Source organism: Coffea arabica, chromosome 1e (assembly GCF_036785885.1).
Source record: "Coffea arabica cultivar ET-39 chromosome 1e, Coffea Arabica ET-39 HiFi, whole genome shotgun sequence".
NCBI lineage: Eukaryota > Viridiplantae > Streptophyta > Magnoliopsida > Gentianales > Rubiaceae > Coffea > Coffea arabica.
The window spans coordinates 8,875,013-8,891,869 of NC_092311.1; the positions used below are offsets into that span (position 1 = coordinate 8,875,013).

The window sequence follows — 16,857 nt, forward strand, 5'->3', positions numbered from 1 at the left end:
CACAAGTTTCAAGGCATTTGAACAGGTAGACCGGAATTTTCATAACACGTGTAACTTTGGTTGAATTGAATCTAACCCAAACCATTAACGGGTTTGCTAATGATGTGGGTATGTTTGGATAGTTCAATTTTGGCAAAATAATATTTCGTTTATATCATAAATATATTTTTTAATTTAATTTTTTATATTTTTAGGCATGTTTTTATCTAATATACATCACATTATAAAAAGAGTTACAATAATTATTTTAAATAATACTATATCCAAACACTTTAACCATACCCATGTTAACACAAACATGACTTGTTTAATTATTTGTGTTACGTTCTTTGAAGCAAACACGACCAACCAGTTTCGTGGGCTAAACACGACTTGAAAAGTCCTATTTAATTGACATAGGTCATCTTAACCTATATGATAAATATGTCAATTGTTTTTTTTTTTCGTACATCATTTGTGTATTGGAATATTCATTGTCAGTACATTATCATTTTTTCTGTGCATCATCTGCGTTAATCATTGAATGATTAACCACAATAAGAGATGATATAATCAAGTTTATAAAAGTCTCAAGGCCATGAATACTAATCATTGACATCCAAAACAAATGCCTACAATGTAATAATCCCAAAAAGTCATAAACTAGTTGACCACATAAATAATCTATATTACTTGTAAAAGTGTGTTGGGTGATTTATATTTGAGTGTTTCAAATACTAATACTAATCCTCACAAAGTAATTTCCTATGAATTCACTAATCTCCTACTGAGATACTAATGCTAGTCCTCCGAAACAGATGGATGCTTATACTAATCCTCACAACCCAATGATGCTTTTATATTTTCATTTAGAGTTCGTTGCCCATTATTCCTTCTCCTTCATCTGTTGAAGTCTAAATCCATAAACATTGGTTCAAGTTATGCTAAAAATTCGGGGGTGAATCCTACGCAAAGCACGAGAGTAGTGCCTTCAAGCAAAATTTTTTTTTGCCATGATCTTTTAGACAATATAAAATTGAGAATGGAAAAGGATAAAAGACATATTCTAAGTTACTAACAAACTAGTGTGAATACCTGTGCTATGCACGGTACTGACATTATTGAAAAAATGAAAATAAAAGGGTGAATTAAAAAAGGTTAAAAAATTACACCAATACAACTAAAATGCAATATCTGTCTAACAATAGTCTGAAATATGATAGAATGTATATATCATTCAAAAATTACCTTTTTTCAAAAGACAGATCCTGAAAAAATGATAGAAATTTATATTAGAAAATAAATGGTGTATGAATAAAAATGAATGTAATTAAATGTTGTTAAAATGAAATACTTACAAATATTATGCATTCGATTTGATAATCTTGTATGAAGGTGCGAACACTCTTCACACCAATCAACTTTTAGTACGAAGGCCAAAATTTATGATTTAATTAATTCTGTTGAATTTTGTGGAGTGCATACTACAAATGAAAATGCACGATCTTTGTATGAACTGATTCGTTGGTTGAACAATCTATCACCATTGTCCTGAGAATTAAGTACGTGCGAAATTTAAAATTAGTGTATTTTTTTTACATAGTTTATAAATAGCATTATAAAAAATAAATATATATCAAGAAATTCTACCTTCCTTTGTAATTCTCTAAGATAAAAAGCATCACAACCAAATACGAATCGTGCATGTCTATCATGCAGATTAAGATGCATGTTACCACTGGAATTTTTTATTTGTATGTTAACATTGTACCTGTTTGACAAATAAAATGTTATATACAATATAGAAAAATATGTTGAAATTAAAGGTACATGAAATTAATCACCTAACAACAGTGTCGACCACGTCATTACAATGCATGCACACTGTTTTTGAAAAATGACCTTCAAATCGGTGTAGTTGGGATTTTGTCCTTCGAATTTGAGTGAGATTTCTCTTTCGTTAACGCAAAGTTGCTGAAACTTTTCGAACTGCTGTGTGGAATTGTTGCAGTGCACGTTTCGTTTTCTAAACAAATGTTTCTTCCTTTGCAATCTTACGAGTTTGAAATTTAGCTGTCGTTGAAATGCTTGTAGGCGGGCATGTTCCATGGTGAAATTAGGTTAAGGGCTAAGATGAATACCATAAAAAACTTGAAGAAGATAATAAGTTCTGTGGAATCGTTGCAGTGCAGGTTTCATTTTCTAAACAAATGTTTCTTCCTTTGCAATCTTGCAAGTTTGAAATTTAGCTGTCGTTTAAATGCTTGTAGGCGGGCATGTTCCATGGTGAAATTAAGTCAAGGGCTAAGATGAATACCATAAAAAACTTGAAGAAGATAATAAGTTCTTGGGAAAAATGCAAGAAAGTTCTCTTAATTGGAGTGAATACGCAAGAAAGTTGAATGAGGATGCTATGTTTTGGAGGACTTTTAATTGGAGTGGAATTCTTAAATTTGAGGGCTCTTAATTGGAGTGGGAAAGTGGGAGAAAATATATGTAGGAAAAACGTGAGCATGATTATAGGATTTTTAGGAGCGATTATAGGATTATTTAAGAGATAAATATTTCTTAAATTGGAGGACTCTTAATTGGAGTGGGAAACGTGGGGGAAATGTAGAGAAAATGTGAGCATGATTATAGGATTTGTAGTATATTCAATAACTTGATACTCAAATCACCGATGAGGTAAAGTTTGCCTAAATAAGCTTTACAGTGCCTTAATTCCTTGCAAAAAAAAAAAAACGCTAAATAGTTCTAATTGGCATCGCAAGTTATGTCACATCTAGGCCTAATTTTTTTTTGGGGTCAAAATCTAATTGGTTCTACTATTTCTTGATCATGTTGTATGCTTCCGAATTAAAATTGTATTAAAATAGCATGTGAATGAACATTTGTCTTTAATTAAAGAGTAAAAAAGATTTAAAGTATAAATAAATACAAAAGTATAAAAAGGATTTAAAGTATAAATATATTTAATGATTTATGAAGTAGATTATGGGAAAGTTTTATATTTTAAATTTGATTGGTGATAGGATAGGTTATAACCCAATACTTTTTATGTATTAAAATAAATATAGAAATCTAGACAAAAATCTATAACCCACTACTTGTTCAGTTCTTGGGGATTTATTTTAGGGTTAAATATAGTAAATCCCTTAACCTTACATTTAGCATGCTTTACCCCCTCAACTTTACATTTAACTAGTTTTGTACCCGTTCGTCGAACGGGAATCGTAGAAAAAAATAAACTATTTAGTTAATTTTATAAAAATGTCGATATAAAATATAAATTTAATGTATAATCTATTATAACTTGTCTTAAGTATATTACTATGTGCGCATTGTAATATAAAGTATTCTTATAATATAAATTTGAACATCTAATTCAATGAATAATAATTCAGAAATGGAAAAAAAAACATTCAACAATACCATAACATCCAAAAACTTGAAAATAAATAAAAAGTGCAGTAAATAGTATCAAATAATATTCTACTACCAAATAATTTGGAACACAAAAGGTTTCCACGTGATCTTATTTATAATTGTTGACACGATTTCATTGCTAAATCCTTCCTGGAAATAAAATGCGTAAATTTTTTTTTGTTAGAATATTCAACGACTGAGATAAGTGTCGGATTGTCTACTATTATTAAAAATATTTTAAAAAATTAGATATAAGTTTACCTTGTTAAATTCTTCAAGAACAAAAGAAAGTTTGTGTTCTATTATTCTTTCAACCTCTTGATCAAATATAACAAACCAAGCATTACTGGTTGCATCACTTGCCAAGACTTTTAACATATACCTGTATAAATACACATATTCTAAAAGTTATGTTTATGTAGATATTGTAGCAATTAAAATGATAAAAAGGTTAACACCTACAACATACCTCAATTTAGGATACTCCACATTTTGATTGCAAGCATTACACAGTTTAGGATACTCCATATTTTTCTTACAATACAGGGCCTTGGATGTCGACTACTGACAACATTTGAGAATACTCCTTGGATGTTGACTACTGAGAGCATTCATAGTGGTAGCTAATATTCTGAATGTAGATAGAATTTACTTCTAAACTTCTTGATTATGGGAGCAAGGAATTGATGTATTCTGCAAAGCACTTTCATGGTGCTATTTATGAAGCACAGACTAGAAGTGTATATAGCCAATAGTTGCAGGAAGTTCATGTTGTTTAAGTGATCAGGTTCCTGACCTCTCTTCTATTTAAACTATGTTGGTAAAACCATTCTCAAGTGGATGAATATTCTCAAGTGGATTAATTAAGTAAACGGCTAGAGTCTTTTAATTAACTAATAAATTTGCAGATATATCTAATAGAGATATTTAAGTCTCTTGTATTTATATCGCATTACTTTCCAGTGCCTTTTGTTTTTGGTTGTTTTTCCTAAAGGCAAATTAACAAACATCTTACCATATGATCACAAAAATCAATTAACAAACATGTTACCAAAAATCCTACAAAAATAATGATGAAAGTACTTGTTTAAATCCTATGTCTTCATACAAAACAAACAAAAAATAAAACAAAAAAAAACAAATTCAAGATATGTTACTAAACTCTTGCAATTGAAGATCAACATGCCTTTTTTAAAAAAAAATGTATTGAAAGAAGTTGTACCTGATAATCAAGAGGAGTGGAAACCCAAAATCGATACTTTAATGTGCCAACCGCTTGCACTAAAAATATCTAACCATGAATTTGATGCTTCAAATCAATATATTAGAAGCTATATGTAGTGTAGGCATAAAAAATAAGAATTGATAAGGATATAAAGAGATATTGATAAGAACATTAAAAGTAGGTTTATCTTGATTTAAGTTACTTAAAGTACATAACTTTGGATGGGAAATAAGAATCCTATAATATTAAGAATTCTTATAGGAAATAAGAATTGATATAAATCCAAACAAAAAAGGAGCAAGCCATGTAGGAAACTACTTGACGTCTCGTTAAGCCACGTAGGAAAGAGAAAACATGAAGGGATAAGAATGAGAATACGACTTTATTATATATATATATATATATATATATATATATGATTGCACTTTACATTAGTTGCACATTTGTGATTTTTGTGAAACGTGATTATAATTTGCAAAGCTCATTTGTAGGGGTGATTATAGGGTTAGTTTGGGGATAAATTTTTCTTAATTCTAAAAATGTAACATTGTATTAAAATAGCATACGAATGAACATTTGTCTTTACTTAAGGAGTAAAAAGGATTTAAAGTATAAATAACAAAGTATAAACGGTTTATGAAGTAGATAGTGGGAATGTTTTAAATTTTAAATTTGGTTGGTGATAGGATTAGTTATAACCCACTACTTTTTATGTATTAAAATAAATACAAAAATTTAGAAAAAAGAATGAGAAGTTTAGAAGCCATTGAGAGGGTTTCTGCTAAAAGCCCCTTCTGCAATACATATAGATATAGATATAGATGTTTAAGGATACCATCCAATAAAAAAGATAACAAATCTTTTGAGAAGTAATTTTATTTTAACTAGAATATCTGGAACCAATAAACAGTGTAAAGAAAATAAAATAAAATGTATACTATATATCAAAGCTAATCACAATGACAAACAACAGCCTTAAGTGCTTCCCACAGAGCTAAAGCAAAGATGTGCTGGTCTATTTCTTGAATTAACAGATGTAGGAACTTCAATTTGACCATAAGTCTCTAAAGTGAAATATTCAAAAAATAATTGGAATTGCTTCTAAAAGCTTATTATCAAGTATCTCCCAAAGAGAGCAACACAGCCCATAATGAATCAGCATGAATAAGTCTTGTAAGACAGTTAGTTCTGATCTGTCATCAAAGAAAAACTTCAACTTTTCTAGATTAGAAAATCTAGCACTACACAAATCTTTAGCTTGAGATAGTAAAGCATATCACAGAGGCATGGGTGGTGAAACCAATCTAAACATTGAAAAAGGTTAAATGTAGTAAATTCTTACGAGCTATTACACCAGTTACACTTTACACACTAAAATATTTTAATAGGTACTTTATAGCTTTGGTTAACTAAAAATATAATAGGAAAGTTAACTCCATCCAAGTAGGTGGATAATGTTGAATTTAGTAGGACGAAATGTCACATGTACGTCTTTTTTTTAGTGTTTCTTTTGGATTTTGGTTTATTAGGTGATAGTTGTATATAAAGTAAGTTTATTGTATTGCCAAAGTTTGAGCGCCAAAAAATCAATAACTCAAATTATCATAAAATTTTACGTTGTATTTTGCAAAATCTACAAATACACACACACACATATATGGTGATGAGACAACATTATACTAATCATCCACTTGGGGCATCAACTTTAAATAGTTGATGTCCCATTTTGATATTGAACTTATTAATATACGAATTTCAGCAAAACAGACTAGTTTTAAGTTTAAATTAGTTTCCGTTCATATTAGGAGAGAGGTTTGGTAGCAAACAATTGTGAACGAATATTTAAACTGTCTATGGTGGACTAATAATTTTTGAAGTCCTGAAGAATGAAGATTCTGCATTGGATAAAAAACAATAGACACCGTTATTTGCTATCATTCTTTAAGCTTATAGAAGGAAAATTACATGCATTAGTGCGTTGAAATAGTTGACATAGGAATGATGGCCCCTTTTTCTCAAGTTGCCGATAACAATAAATTTTAAATGTCCACAATTCTTCTGTTATCAATTCTTCAGTTAATAGTTTATACCAAGTAAATAGTTTATCAATGGAAATTAAACAACTTGAAAGGGCAAATATAGTGAAAATAGAATACATTTGAATTGTGAACCTTCGTAGTGTGTTGGAAGTTTTTGTTTGATTTATTAGAAGACAATTTTATAAATCAATGAAACTAGAAGAATAAGGATATACAAGTAAGGGTAAGCTTTTTAATACACTATCAGTATACAAACTTTTTTACACTAGTAGATTTAGATCATATCACATGACATAAATTCAAATTTGAAATTCAAATCAAGCAAATATTTCATTCAACTCCAAGTTTTTATATTTAGGCCTATATTTAGTGCTTTAGTTGGAGAGGCATATTATTCTTGATTTCAATAAATCATAAAGCTATTCTGCTACAATGCCGCATGTGAAGTTATTCTAACATTTTAGGATTGAAAGAGCATATTTTCATTGATATGGAATGAAAATTTAAGTTTACCTTAAAACACTGTAGTTATTATAAATATAAGATGATTTACTTCAAGCACAAAATACAAAATAAGAGCAAATTGTTTGATAGAAAGATGTTACTAAAACTTGTAGATGACAAGGCAACCATCCTCAAAAGTTTGGAAAGGGATATCCTACAATCTATAGTAAATTAATTTGCAATTGTGGTTATGAGAGGAAAACTTTTGAGGTGTGTTTTGGTTATACATAATCGGATCTTTTATAAAGAAAACTGATGATGAGACATGATCGAGATAAACAAGCTTGTAAACTTATGACTCAATTCACTAAGTGTCTAACTTAGCTCACTAATGTCGAAATGTACTTTTTGATTTTCAATAGTATGTGTTTCTTTTTTTTTTAATCTGTTTTTAATGCAAGAAGATTATAAAATTTCCCACGTGAATATGGATTGGAAAATTAATGATGAAACGATCTTAGAGCATCGGTCCTTTCCTATGAATAATATATATGGTAAAGTATGCAAGAGATCACCAAATTTTTCATAAGTCTCATTTTATTCAGTCAACCACTTTTTTTTTGTACCAAATAGCCTTATGAATTTTTTAAAAATCTTACCCACTGAATACTTTTTGTGCCAAATAACTTATTAAACTTTTCAAAAGTCTCATTTTGCTCATTCAACTATTTTTTGTGTCAGATAACCAATTAAACTCTTTAAAGTGATTCATTTTGACCATTTTGTTAAATTTTGCTATTAAGATAGTAAATATAAGTTTGCCATGTAACCCCATTTTGAATAGACAACTTAATTTGTCATTCACACCCAAATCCATCTGTTCAAATTGTTAAATTATGTAATAGCTTCAAAGAAACCTCAAAATTCCATTTTTGAAAACGGCCAAATTCTGTTTTTGTAGGGATTGAGATTGTATTTTGAGATTTTAGGATTTTTCTAAAGTAATAGAATAGTTTAATCAATTTAGCAGATGGACTTAGGTGCAAAATGACAAAATTGTCCATTCAAATTAGGCTCACGTGACACACTTTCATCTTTCTTAGTAGTAGCATTTTGATAGAATGGTTAAAATGGAAGAGTTTAGTGGGCTATTTGCCACAAAAATAGTTTAGTTGGTAAAATAAGACTTTTAAAATGTTTAATGGACTATTTGGTACAAAAAAATAGTTTAGTGGATAAAATGAGACTTTTGAAAAGTTTATTAGACTAGTTAACACAAAAAATAGTTAAGTGGGTAAAACGAGACTTTTGAAAATCTTGATGACTTTTTTATACTTTACCCTAATATTATCTAATAGAGATGCAGTTTGGAGGCATTGGATATTTGACTAACGGGACAAGATTTTGCCTATATGGAACGTTTCTTATGTGAAGAATCCTAAGATTTTGTCTTCAAGAGCAAATTATAGTTCATTAGCTTCCAAACAGTGTGAAAAAGTAAAAGTAAAAGTTGCACTCTAAGTTTAGTCCTTAAACTTCAATATTCAAAACTTTACGCCCCATGTTGTGAAATTCATCCCACTTCAATTTGAATACTTTACTCCTTAAAGTATGCTATCCATTCCACGAAATTAACAAATGTAACGGAATATTAGGCAAGGGATGCTTAAAGTTTAAGGATGAAAGTGAGATAGATTTCACAGTTTAATGGGTAAACTATCCAAAGTAAATGTTTAAGGACTAAAGGGATAAGCATCCAAAATTAAAATTTAAGAATTAAAATGAGTGTGTGTTTATAATTTAAGGTAGAATTTAATCCAAAGAATGTTCACAAAAGATCATGGGATTAAGAATTGTAGACAGAAGCTATTAATCATGAAAAGAATACACATACAATTGTTTTGCTGTAAACCACGACCTCAAATTTGGAGTAAATTAAAAGTTATAGAACTTCAAAAGAAATGGAAAGTGAAAAGCAAAGTAAAGCTCTTTCAGATGAAGAAATGCTAAATCATGATAAGTTGAGTGATTAAAAAAAAAAGAAAAAAAAGTTACAAATATCAGCAACATGAGTAAGCTAACGATCAAAGAAAAGCATTAATAAAATTCAAACCACAAATGGATACAATAAAGGAACCAGAACATTTAGATTGAAAGGCGAACTTCATATACAAATATAATTTGGAGTTAGCATAAAAGTTTCAAAATTTTTGAAGGGACAAAAATTCTTACTTATCGAGGATATCACTAAAAACTTACAAAAGATTAGGGGAGAAAAAAATAATCTTGGAGCACTTTGGGTGGGGGACAGGGGCCCTACTTGTCCCCCAAAGATTGGCCCTTGAACCTATCAATTTAAAAGGAAGAGTTGCCCTATGAATAGTATTTTTTTTGTCAAGCGATTATCCTGTAATTGTTATTAGATGTCTGGACTATTTTCGTCAATTGTCTGTTTTGTTTGTTTGTAGCTAGTATAGTTTTGGTGCATTTACCGGACATGTTGACCGAATTGGTAATTGATGGTGTAAAAAGTGAAGCTTATGGAAGTTGATTTTTTTGTGGTTAATTATTTGCTTATGAAGTGTTCTATAAATGCAAAATTACTTAGGAAAGAATTGATAAATTATTGTTAGCTTTAATGACTTTAAAAATGGCCTTTATTACTGTGACATGAAATAAAATTGTTAAATGTTCTGTAAATGCACAATTATTAAGGAAACAATTAATAAACTATTGTTGGCTTAAGTGACTTTAAAAAATGGGTTTTATTACTGTGACATGTGGTGATTAATTTTCAATAATATCAAGTTTTATGGTTTAAGTGCTCAGTTGACTTGCGGGGTTCCTTCTTTTTTGTGTCAACAATAATTAATATTCTTTTGGAAATGATTTACTTTACAATTTTCTAATTACCTTGATTCAATTGCAAAATAACATCGCCCTTATGCATTCTATATAAGCTCTCTCATGCATTCTATATATTATTGTCGTCATGCATTCTATATATTTCATAATTGTTAACTTTTAACAAAAACGATAATTCCCTAATGATTCGTATGAATTAGATAATAACAAAAATGTACACTAATAAACCCACACAATGAAAAACAATTAACACGGAAAATATTAGCCCCCTGCGCATCACGCAGGCCATCTCACTAGTGGATCCTTTAAAGAGTTGGATCATCGTAATAGTCCCATTATTAAAAAACAATGATGAATTTTGATCAAGCCCTCCAAAGTAGACTAATATATTGATTCAGCCTCTAAAAGTGAAAAGTTTAAATCAAATAAGCCTCTAAAATTGATCCACCCCTCTAAACTGGTTTTTTTTTTTTTTGTTTCAAATAAGCCCTCCCATCAATTTAAGTTTAGTCAATCAAATTTAACCAAGCTTTTATGGTATAGTGATGTCTATCAATTTTTTTGGTACATTAGAAAATTTTTTGTCTATCTAAAGGAGTTTAAAAGGATAGCATAGTGCATAGTGCTCTTCTAGTCATGTTTGGAAAATTTAAAATAGTAGTAATTTTTTGGTAGATTTTAAGAGAAATTATTTGTTTCAACTTATTTAGGCGAGAATTAATTGCTGCACTAAAATGGCTTGGATTTGTAATAGATGTGTTGATCAATCTGTCAAAATTTTAGGAACTTTTGCTGAGTTTGTCTATTGAACAAATTATTTGGGTAGCCACTAAACATTTCGAATAGTCGAGTTTTGACTACTCAACAATTAATAGTACGTTGTTACCCACTGAACTATCAAAAGTATAAATTTTGAACCATTCTGTTCGATTCCATCTTTAACTATGTCAGATCTAAATATTATAAGTATATCTCGTAAGCCATGTGGACTCTTAAATCTGGCAGAGTCAACGGTAGAATCAGATAGAATAACTCAAAATTTATACAGTTGATAGTTTAGTGGATAAAAATATATTATTAATAATTGAGTGGCTGAATCTTGACTATTCAAAATGTTCAGTTGCCACCCGGGTAATTTGTTCTTTCTCTATTTTTTCCAATTTCCAATTTTAGGTTAGAGAGAAATACAATTTTTGTCCCTAATGTTTGGCACCTGTGTGATTTTAGTCCATAAACTTTTGATAAGAATAAATCTAGTTCTCAATGTTTGGCATCTAGTACAATTTTAATCCCTAAAGTTTCAACAAGAATATTTAGGTAAATTATATATTTAGTACGATATAAAACACAATTATGTGTTTGTTGAATTAAATTATTTAAAAATGAAGCAAAATAGCTGCTAATTTTGAACAATAAGAATAACTCATTTACTGTCACATGAGTAACTAATTAACCAAGAAACACGAAAAAAAAAAGTTAGACAAAAATTGATTGTTAATATGTTTTGTTAGGGGAAGTGGGGAGAGAGAATAAAAATAAATTCTGGATTGATGAACTAAATGTACCATATAGTTTTTTTTTAAGTGCTCCCTATAGTTACAATTTTGTAGTGTAACAAATTTCTCCTTTCTTTTTCTCTATTACTTGTCGACAAGTTAGCACGAGTTATTAGTACTTAATCTTATTGTTTAACATTAGCCACTATTTTACTTATTTTATTTTTAAATCTAAATCAACGGACACATGACTGCGTACGACTAAATATGTAAATAATTGGAAAAAAAGTTTTCAAATGTCCCAAATCTGCTTTAAATTGGATTTATCCAGAACCATATTTGTTCTTGTCAAAATTTTATGGACTAAAACTATACAGGTGCCAAACATTGAGTACCATATTTGTTTTTATTAAAGCTTTAAGAATTAAAATCGTACAAGTGCTAGACATTAAAGCTAAAACTGCATTTTTCCCTTTGAAGTGAGATTAGGATAAAAATATGATGCATTCTATGTTAGACAGCTATTTAAAATTAAAATTGACGGTTGAGAATATATTCTTTATTTATTTATTTTGTCTAAAGATTATATTCTATACTCTTTTTTTTTTTGCAACAGACAAAAACATGATACATTGTATTCTATACTTACCAACCTCTTTTTTTTTGCTAACAACGATACATTGTATAGCCTACTCTATCCTAATCTAGGCGGAGAGGGAGTCTAAGGAGGCTTGTGTTAAGAATTAATGGATACACAGACTCAATTAGATCAAAAAGATACTATAGCACTATCTTTAAATTTTTTTTATTACAAATAAGATTTGAACCCTTACCTACAATTCAAGAGGGACTTCAGTCCCTCCCTCTTTATGGGCTTTTGCGAGAGCAGCATGTATATCGTACTTCCTTCACATGGTCTGCTATAAACAATAAATTAGTGCGCTAACGTGGAGATGGGATCACGTTTGTCTGTCAAGTATGTGCCCCCAGTCTTCGTTCAATACTGTCTGCGGTCCGCACTTGAGTATTTCTACGAGCACTTCTTTCTTTGTTAGCTGAAGCCAGGTACACACTTACACCAGCAACAGGTGTAGGCCAATTTGAACACGTCGACCTTTATGCAAATCATCGAACATGTATTTATGAAAACAAAATGCATGTGTAAAGTTTTCGTTTCTATTGGTAAAAAATAAAAAAAAGTTTTCATTTCTATGTATACATTACAACAATGGGATAATTTAAGAAACCAGCCCTAAAGCTTTTAGCAATTACAGAAACCTCCTCTCAATTTTTATAAATTTCGCCTACTTCCCTCGCTTTTACTGTTTAGGTAACAACATCAGCTCAACAATCTGGATTTTTTTTTCAAAAATCCTAAACTATCCTTTTTGTGCAATAACAAAATAAAAAGTACTTTAGCAACCACCTTCTACTTTTGCGTCAAACCAACATTACTATCAACTCAAGTAATTTTTAAGCAATTCTATTAACAGTCATAAAAATTGCTTCTCACAACCCACATGTTAAACCGCATTCAACACTAAAAGGATCGTTCACTCCTTCAGTAAAATGCTATGGGTCCCATGGAATAGTCAAGCTTGCAATCAACTGCTCGTGTTTGCATAATTTTCAATACAGGATGCCAAGGTATGTTCCACACAAGTTCTTGTAAAGGTGCCACATTGTAGCCATCAAGGAAATCCTCAAGGGAGTTTCCTAGATTTGGATGGAATTAATTAGATTTAAAAGATAAAGTCATCCTTATAACTACTAAGATCTTCAAAAAAATTAATTTCACCAAAAATCAAAATTCTATTTGCAACCGATCATACCCCAAACTTCAAATCCAATGCTAGAGACCATATCAGAACAAAATAATCTAACATACCACCAAATTCTCAAAAATATTAACATCTTAAATATAGAGAAGCCCTACTTCTATAGAAAAACCAAAACTAATTTTAAAGGGAAGACAAGAAGAAACACACACAGTAGAGTTAGAGGGATAAGTTATGAAATGGTAGGCGTTGTTGGTGGAAATTGAGAGAGAGAGAGAGAGAGAGAGAGAGATGAGTCCATAGATAGATAAGAATAGAGAAAGATTAAAGGAGAGGGAATGGGTGGTCCTTGGTTGTTAGCCAGGGAGGTACGGTTTCTATATTTTTTTTTTCCTGTGTATATATCTCATTGCATTATATTATGAATCATCTACTAGGTTAAGGTCATTATAATCATATTATTGTGCCAAGCGAGGCTTGAGGAAACTGAGTGAAATTGTCATATGCCTCCTCAGGAAGGTTTCTGAAATTTCCCTACAATAATATCTGAGTTATAGTTTGAAAAAATAATTGTACATTAAAAAGAGTAAATAGTGATTCAAATTTGGTTACATGCATAAAATCTGCAAGACTGCAAGCCTTCGTATACAAGTTTTTGATCTCATCAAAACTATAGCATGTGTGAAATTTTATTTTTCCATGCTTAGCCCATTAGAGTAACCATGGTCCACAGACATATAGTGAATACAGTACTTGTGTTTCGATTCTTTGGTAAATGGAAAACAAATACCCGCAAACCATCTCGTCAAATCAAGTATTTTTGAACGAGCATAACTGACATCACAAGTGGCAAGCAAGCTCCATTTCTGTCGTGATATGAACTTTATGCAAAGCTCAATTTGTGATTGATTGCCACATTGATTCAATCCGAATGCTTTCTACCCACCACATCGTACCTTCCTCCAATAGCGGATGTTGTACCTTCTTCACATTAATAATTTACTAATCTATATACTCTTAGCACGTTTGATAATTCTAAACTCATCTCATTGTGCCAATTGCAATGGCCTATGTGTTCTTGATCCATCTCACATGCTTCACACTTTTCTGCCCATTTCATATTTTGGCTCAAAATAGTGGCCTTGTTTCTGTAGGCAGCATTCTGGCAGCAAATGAATCATCCATTCCATGGCTTTCACCTTCTGGTGATTTTGCATTTGGCTTTCGGCAACTTCAGGACAAAGATATGTTCTTGCTTTCCATCTGGTATGACAAAATACCAGATAAAACTGTAGCCTGGTATGTAGGTTCGTTAGGAAATCCAGTGCCACGAGGATCTACAGTAGAGCTTCAAGCTAAAAGGGGGCTCGTGCTACGTGATCCTCAAGGTCAAGATATCTGGAGTACTGCTACTATATATGATGAGGTGAATTATGGTTTTATGAATAATACAGGCAACTTTATCATTATGGCCAGTAATAATTATACAAGGCTGTGGGAAAGTTTCAGGTTTGCAGTTGATACAATATTGCCTTTGCAGAGGCTAACTTATGGAAGTGTTCTTTATTCTAGACAGTCTGAAACCAACTTTTCCAGGGGAAGATTCTCTCTTCGCTTTCATCAAGATGGGAATTTATTACTTCGGGTTGGCAGTGTTCCAATTTTGGATGCTAATGCTGTGTATTACAGTAGTCAGACTTCTGATGCTGTGAACCCATTGAATTCTGGCCAATTTGTCATGTTTGATAGCAAGGCCTCCATTTATATTCAGATGAGGAACAATCAAACTATGCAACTTACCCCCTTTGGGATCCCACCAGTTTCAGAGAATTATCACAGGGCAACTCTGGATTTTGATGGAGCCTTCACCCATTATTTTCATCCAAGGACCTTCACTGGCAAGCCAAACTGGACTGCTTTCTGGGCTATCCCAGAAAATATATGTACTGCAATGGATGGAACTAAGGGCAGTGGAGTATGTGGATATAACAGCGTCTGCAGCCTTGTAGGCAGAAAACCAGTTTGTGAGTGTCCACAAGGGTATTCTCTGCTTGATCCGAACGACAAGTATGGTGGCTGTACACCAAACTTTAATCAAAGTTGTGATGAACTTGAGCAGCTCCCTGTAGAGGATAAGTATGACATTTTGGGAGGCAGTGACATTGAATGGTCGAATAAATCTGAGTATGAGGTAGTAAATCCATCTACAGAGGCCAGATGTAGAAAAGCATGCTTGCAGGATTGCTTATGCGCTGTTGCTGTTTTGAGAAACAGTAGTTGCTGGAAGAAGAAGCTGCCATTATCTAATGGGAGAAGTGTCACAAATATCAATTCGAAAGTTTTCCTGAAGTACAGTAAAAGTGATCTTCCACGACAACCACATAATCTGTATCCAGCATCAGCCCGATCGAAGGATCGAGAAAATCTTATACTTGTGGAATCAGTTCTTCTTGGCACTTCTTTGTTGCTTAATATCGTAATTATTGGTGCTATTTGTTTTGGTTTTCAAGTAATCTACCAAAATAATAAGTTAAATCTTCATCCAAGTAAAAATGGTGTGGAAATAAATTTGCATTGTTTTTCTTACAAAAAGCTGGCTGAAGCTACAAATGGATTCAGGGAAGAATTGGGCAGAGGATCATTTGGAATAGTGTATAAAGGTGAGATAAAAGTAGGCTCCTTTAAGGACACTGTTGCAGTGAAGAAGCTGGATAGAGTGGCTCAAGATGCAGAGAAGGAATTTCTTGCAGAAGTAAATACAATTGGCCAGACCAACCACAAGCATTTGGTACGTTTACTTGGATTCTGTTATGAAAAGCAGCATAGGTTACTGGTTTATGAGTATATGGGGAATGGCACACTTGCAAGCCTCCTTTTTGGTAAAACAATACCGAGCTGGAAACTAAGGACCCAAATTGCCACAGGGATTGCAAGGGGACTTGTATACCTGCACGATGAATGCAGTTCTCAGATGATCCACTGCGACATAAAGCCTCAGAACATACTTCTTGATGATTACTACAATGCTCGAATTTCTGACTTTGGATTGGCAAAACTTTTGCAGATTAATCAGAGTAGAACACTCACAAATATCAGAGGAACGAGGGGATATGTTGCTCCTGAATGGTTCAGGAACACTCAGATCACTTCTAAGGTTGATGTTTATAGCTTTGGTGTCCTGTTATTAGAGATCATATGTTGCCGAAGACATGTTGAGGATGCTGACATTGGTGAAGGAAGAAATGCAATCTTAACTGATTGGGCTTGGGACTGCTTCCAAGAAAGAAGATTGGATGCTTTGGTAGAAAATGATTTTGAGGTTTTAGAAGACAGGATGGAGCTAGAAAAATATGTTAAGATTGGCATTTGGTGCATTCAGGAAGACCCATCTCCTAGGCCTACAATGAGGAAGGTAAGCCATATGCTTGAAGGAATTGTGGAAGTTATGATACCCCCTTGTCCCTCTCCTTTCTTCTCTACTATCTGAGAGAATTTGTTCAACTATTTGCCATGGCCTGTATTATCTTACTTTTATGCATTGATCTACTTTTAATTGGCAAATTGTATTAAATCTCATCGTGAAGAGATCTCAAGGTTCCCTAAGG

At 31.7% G+C, this 16,857-nt stretch overlaps 1 protein-coding gene across 1 annotated transcript; it reads left to right on the plus strand.

The window, feature by feature from the left end:
• The first annotated feature begins 14,081 nt into the window (after positions 1-14,081).
• Positions 14,082-16,855, plus strand: LOC113700683 (G-type lectin S-receptor-like serine/threonine-protein kinase LECRK3). The gene has a single exon (XM_027221147.2). It carries the CDS (start codon positions 14,316-14,318, stop codon positions 16,737-16,739), a length of 2,424 nt encoding a protein of 807 aa, XP_027076948.1. The 5' UTR covers positions 14,082-14,315; the 3' UTR covers positions 16,740-16,855.
• Positions 16,856-16,857: the final 2 nt, after the last annotated feature.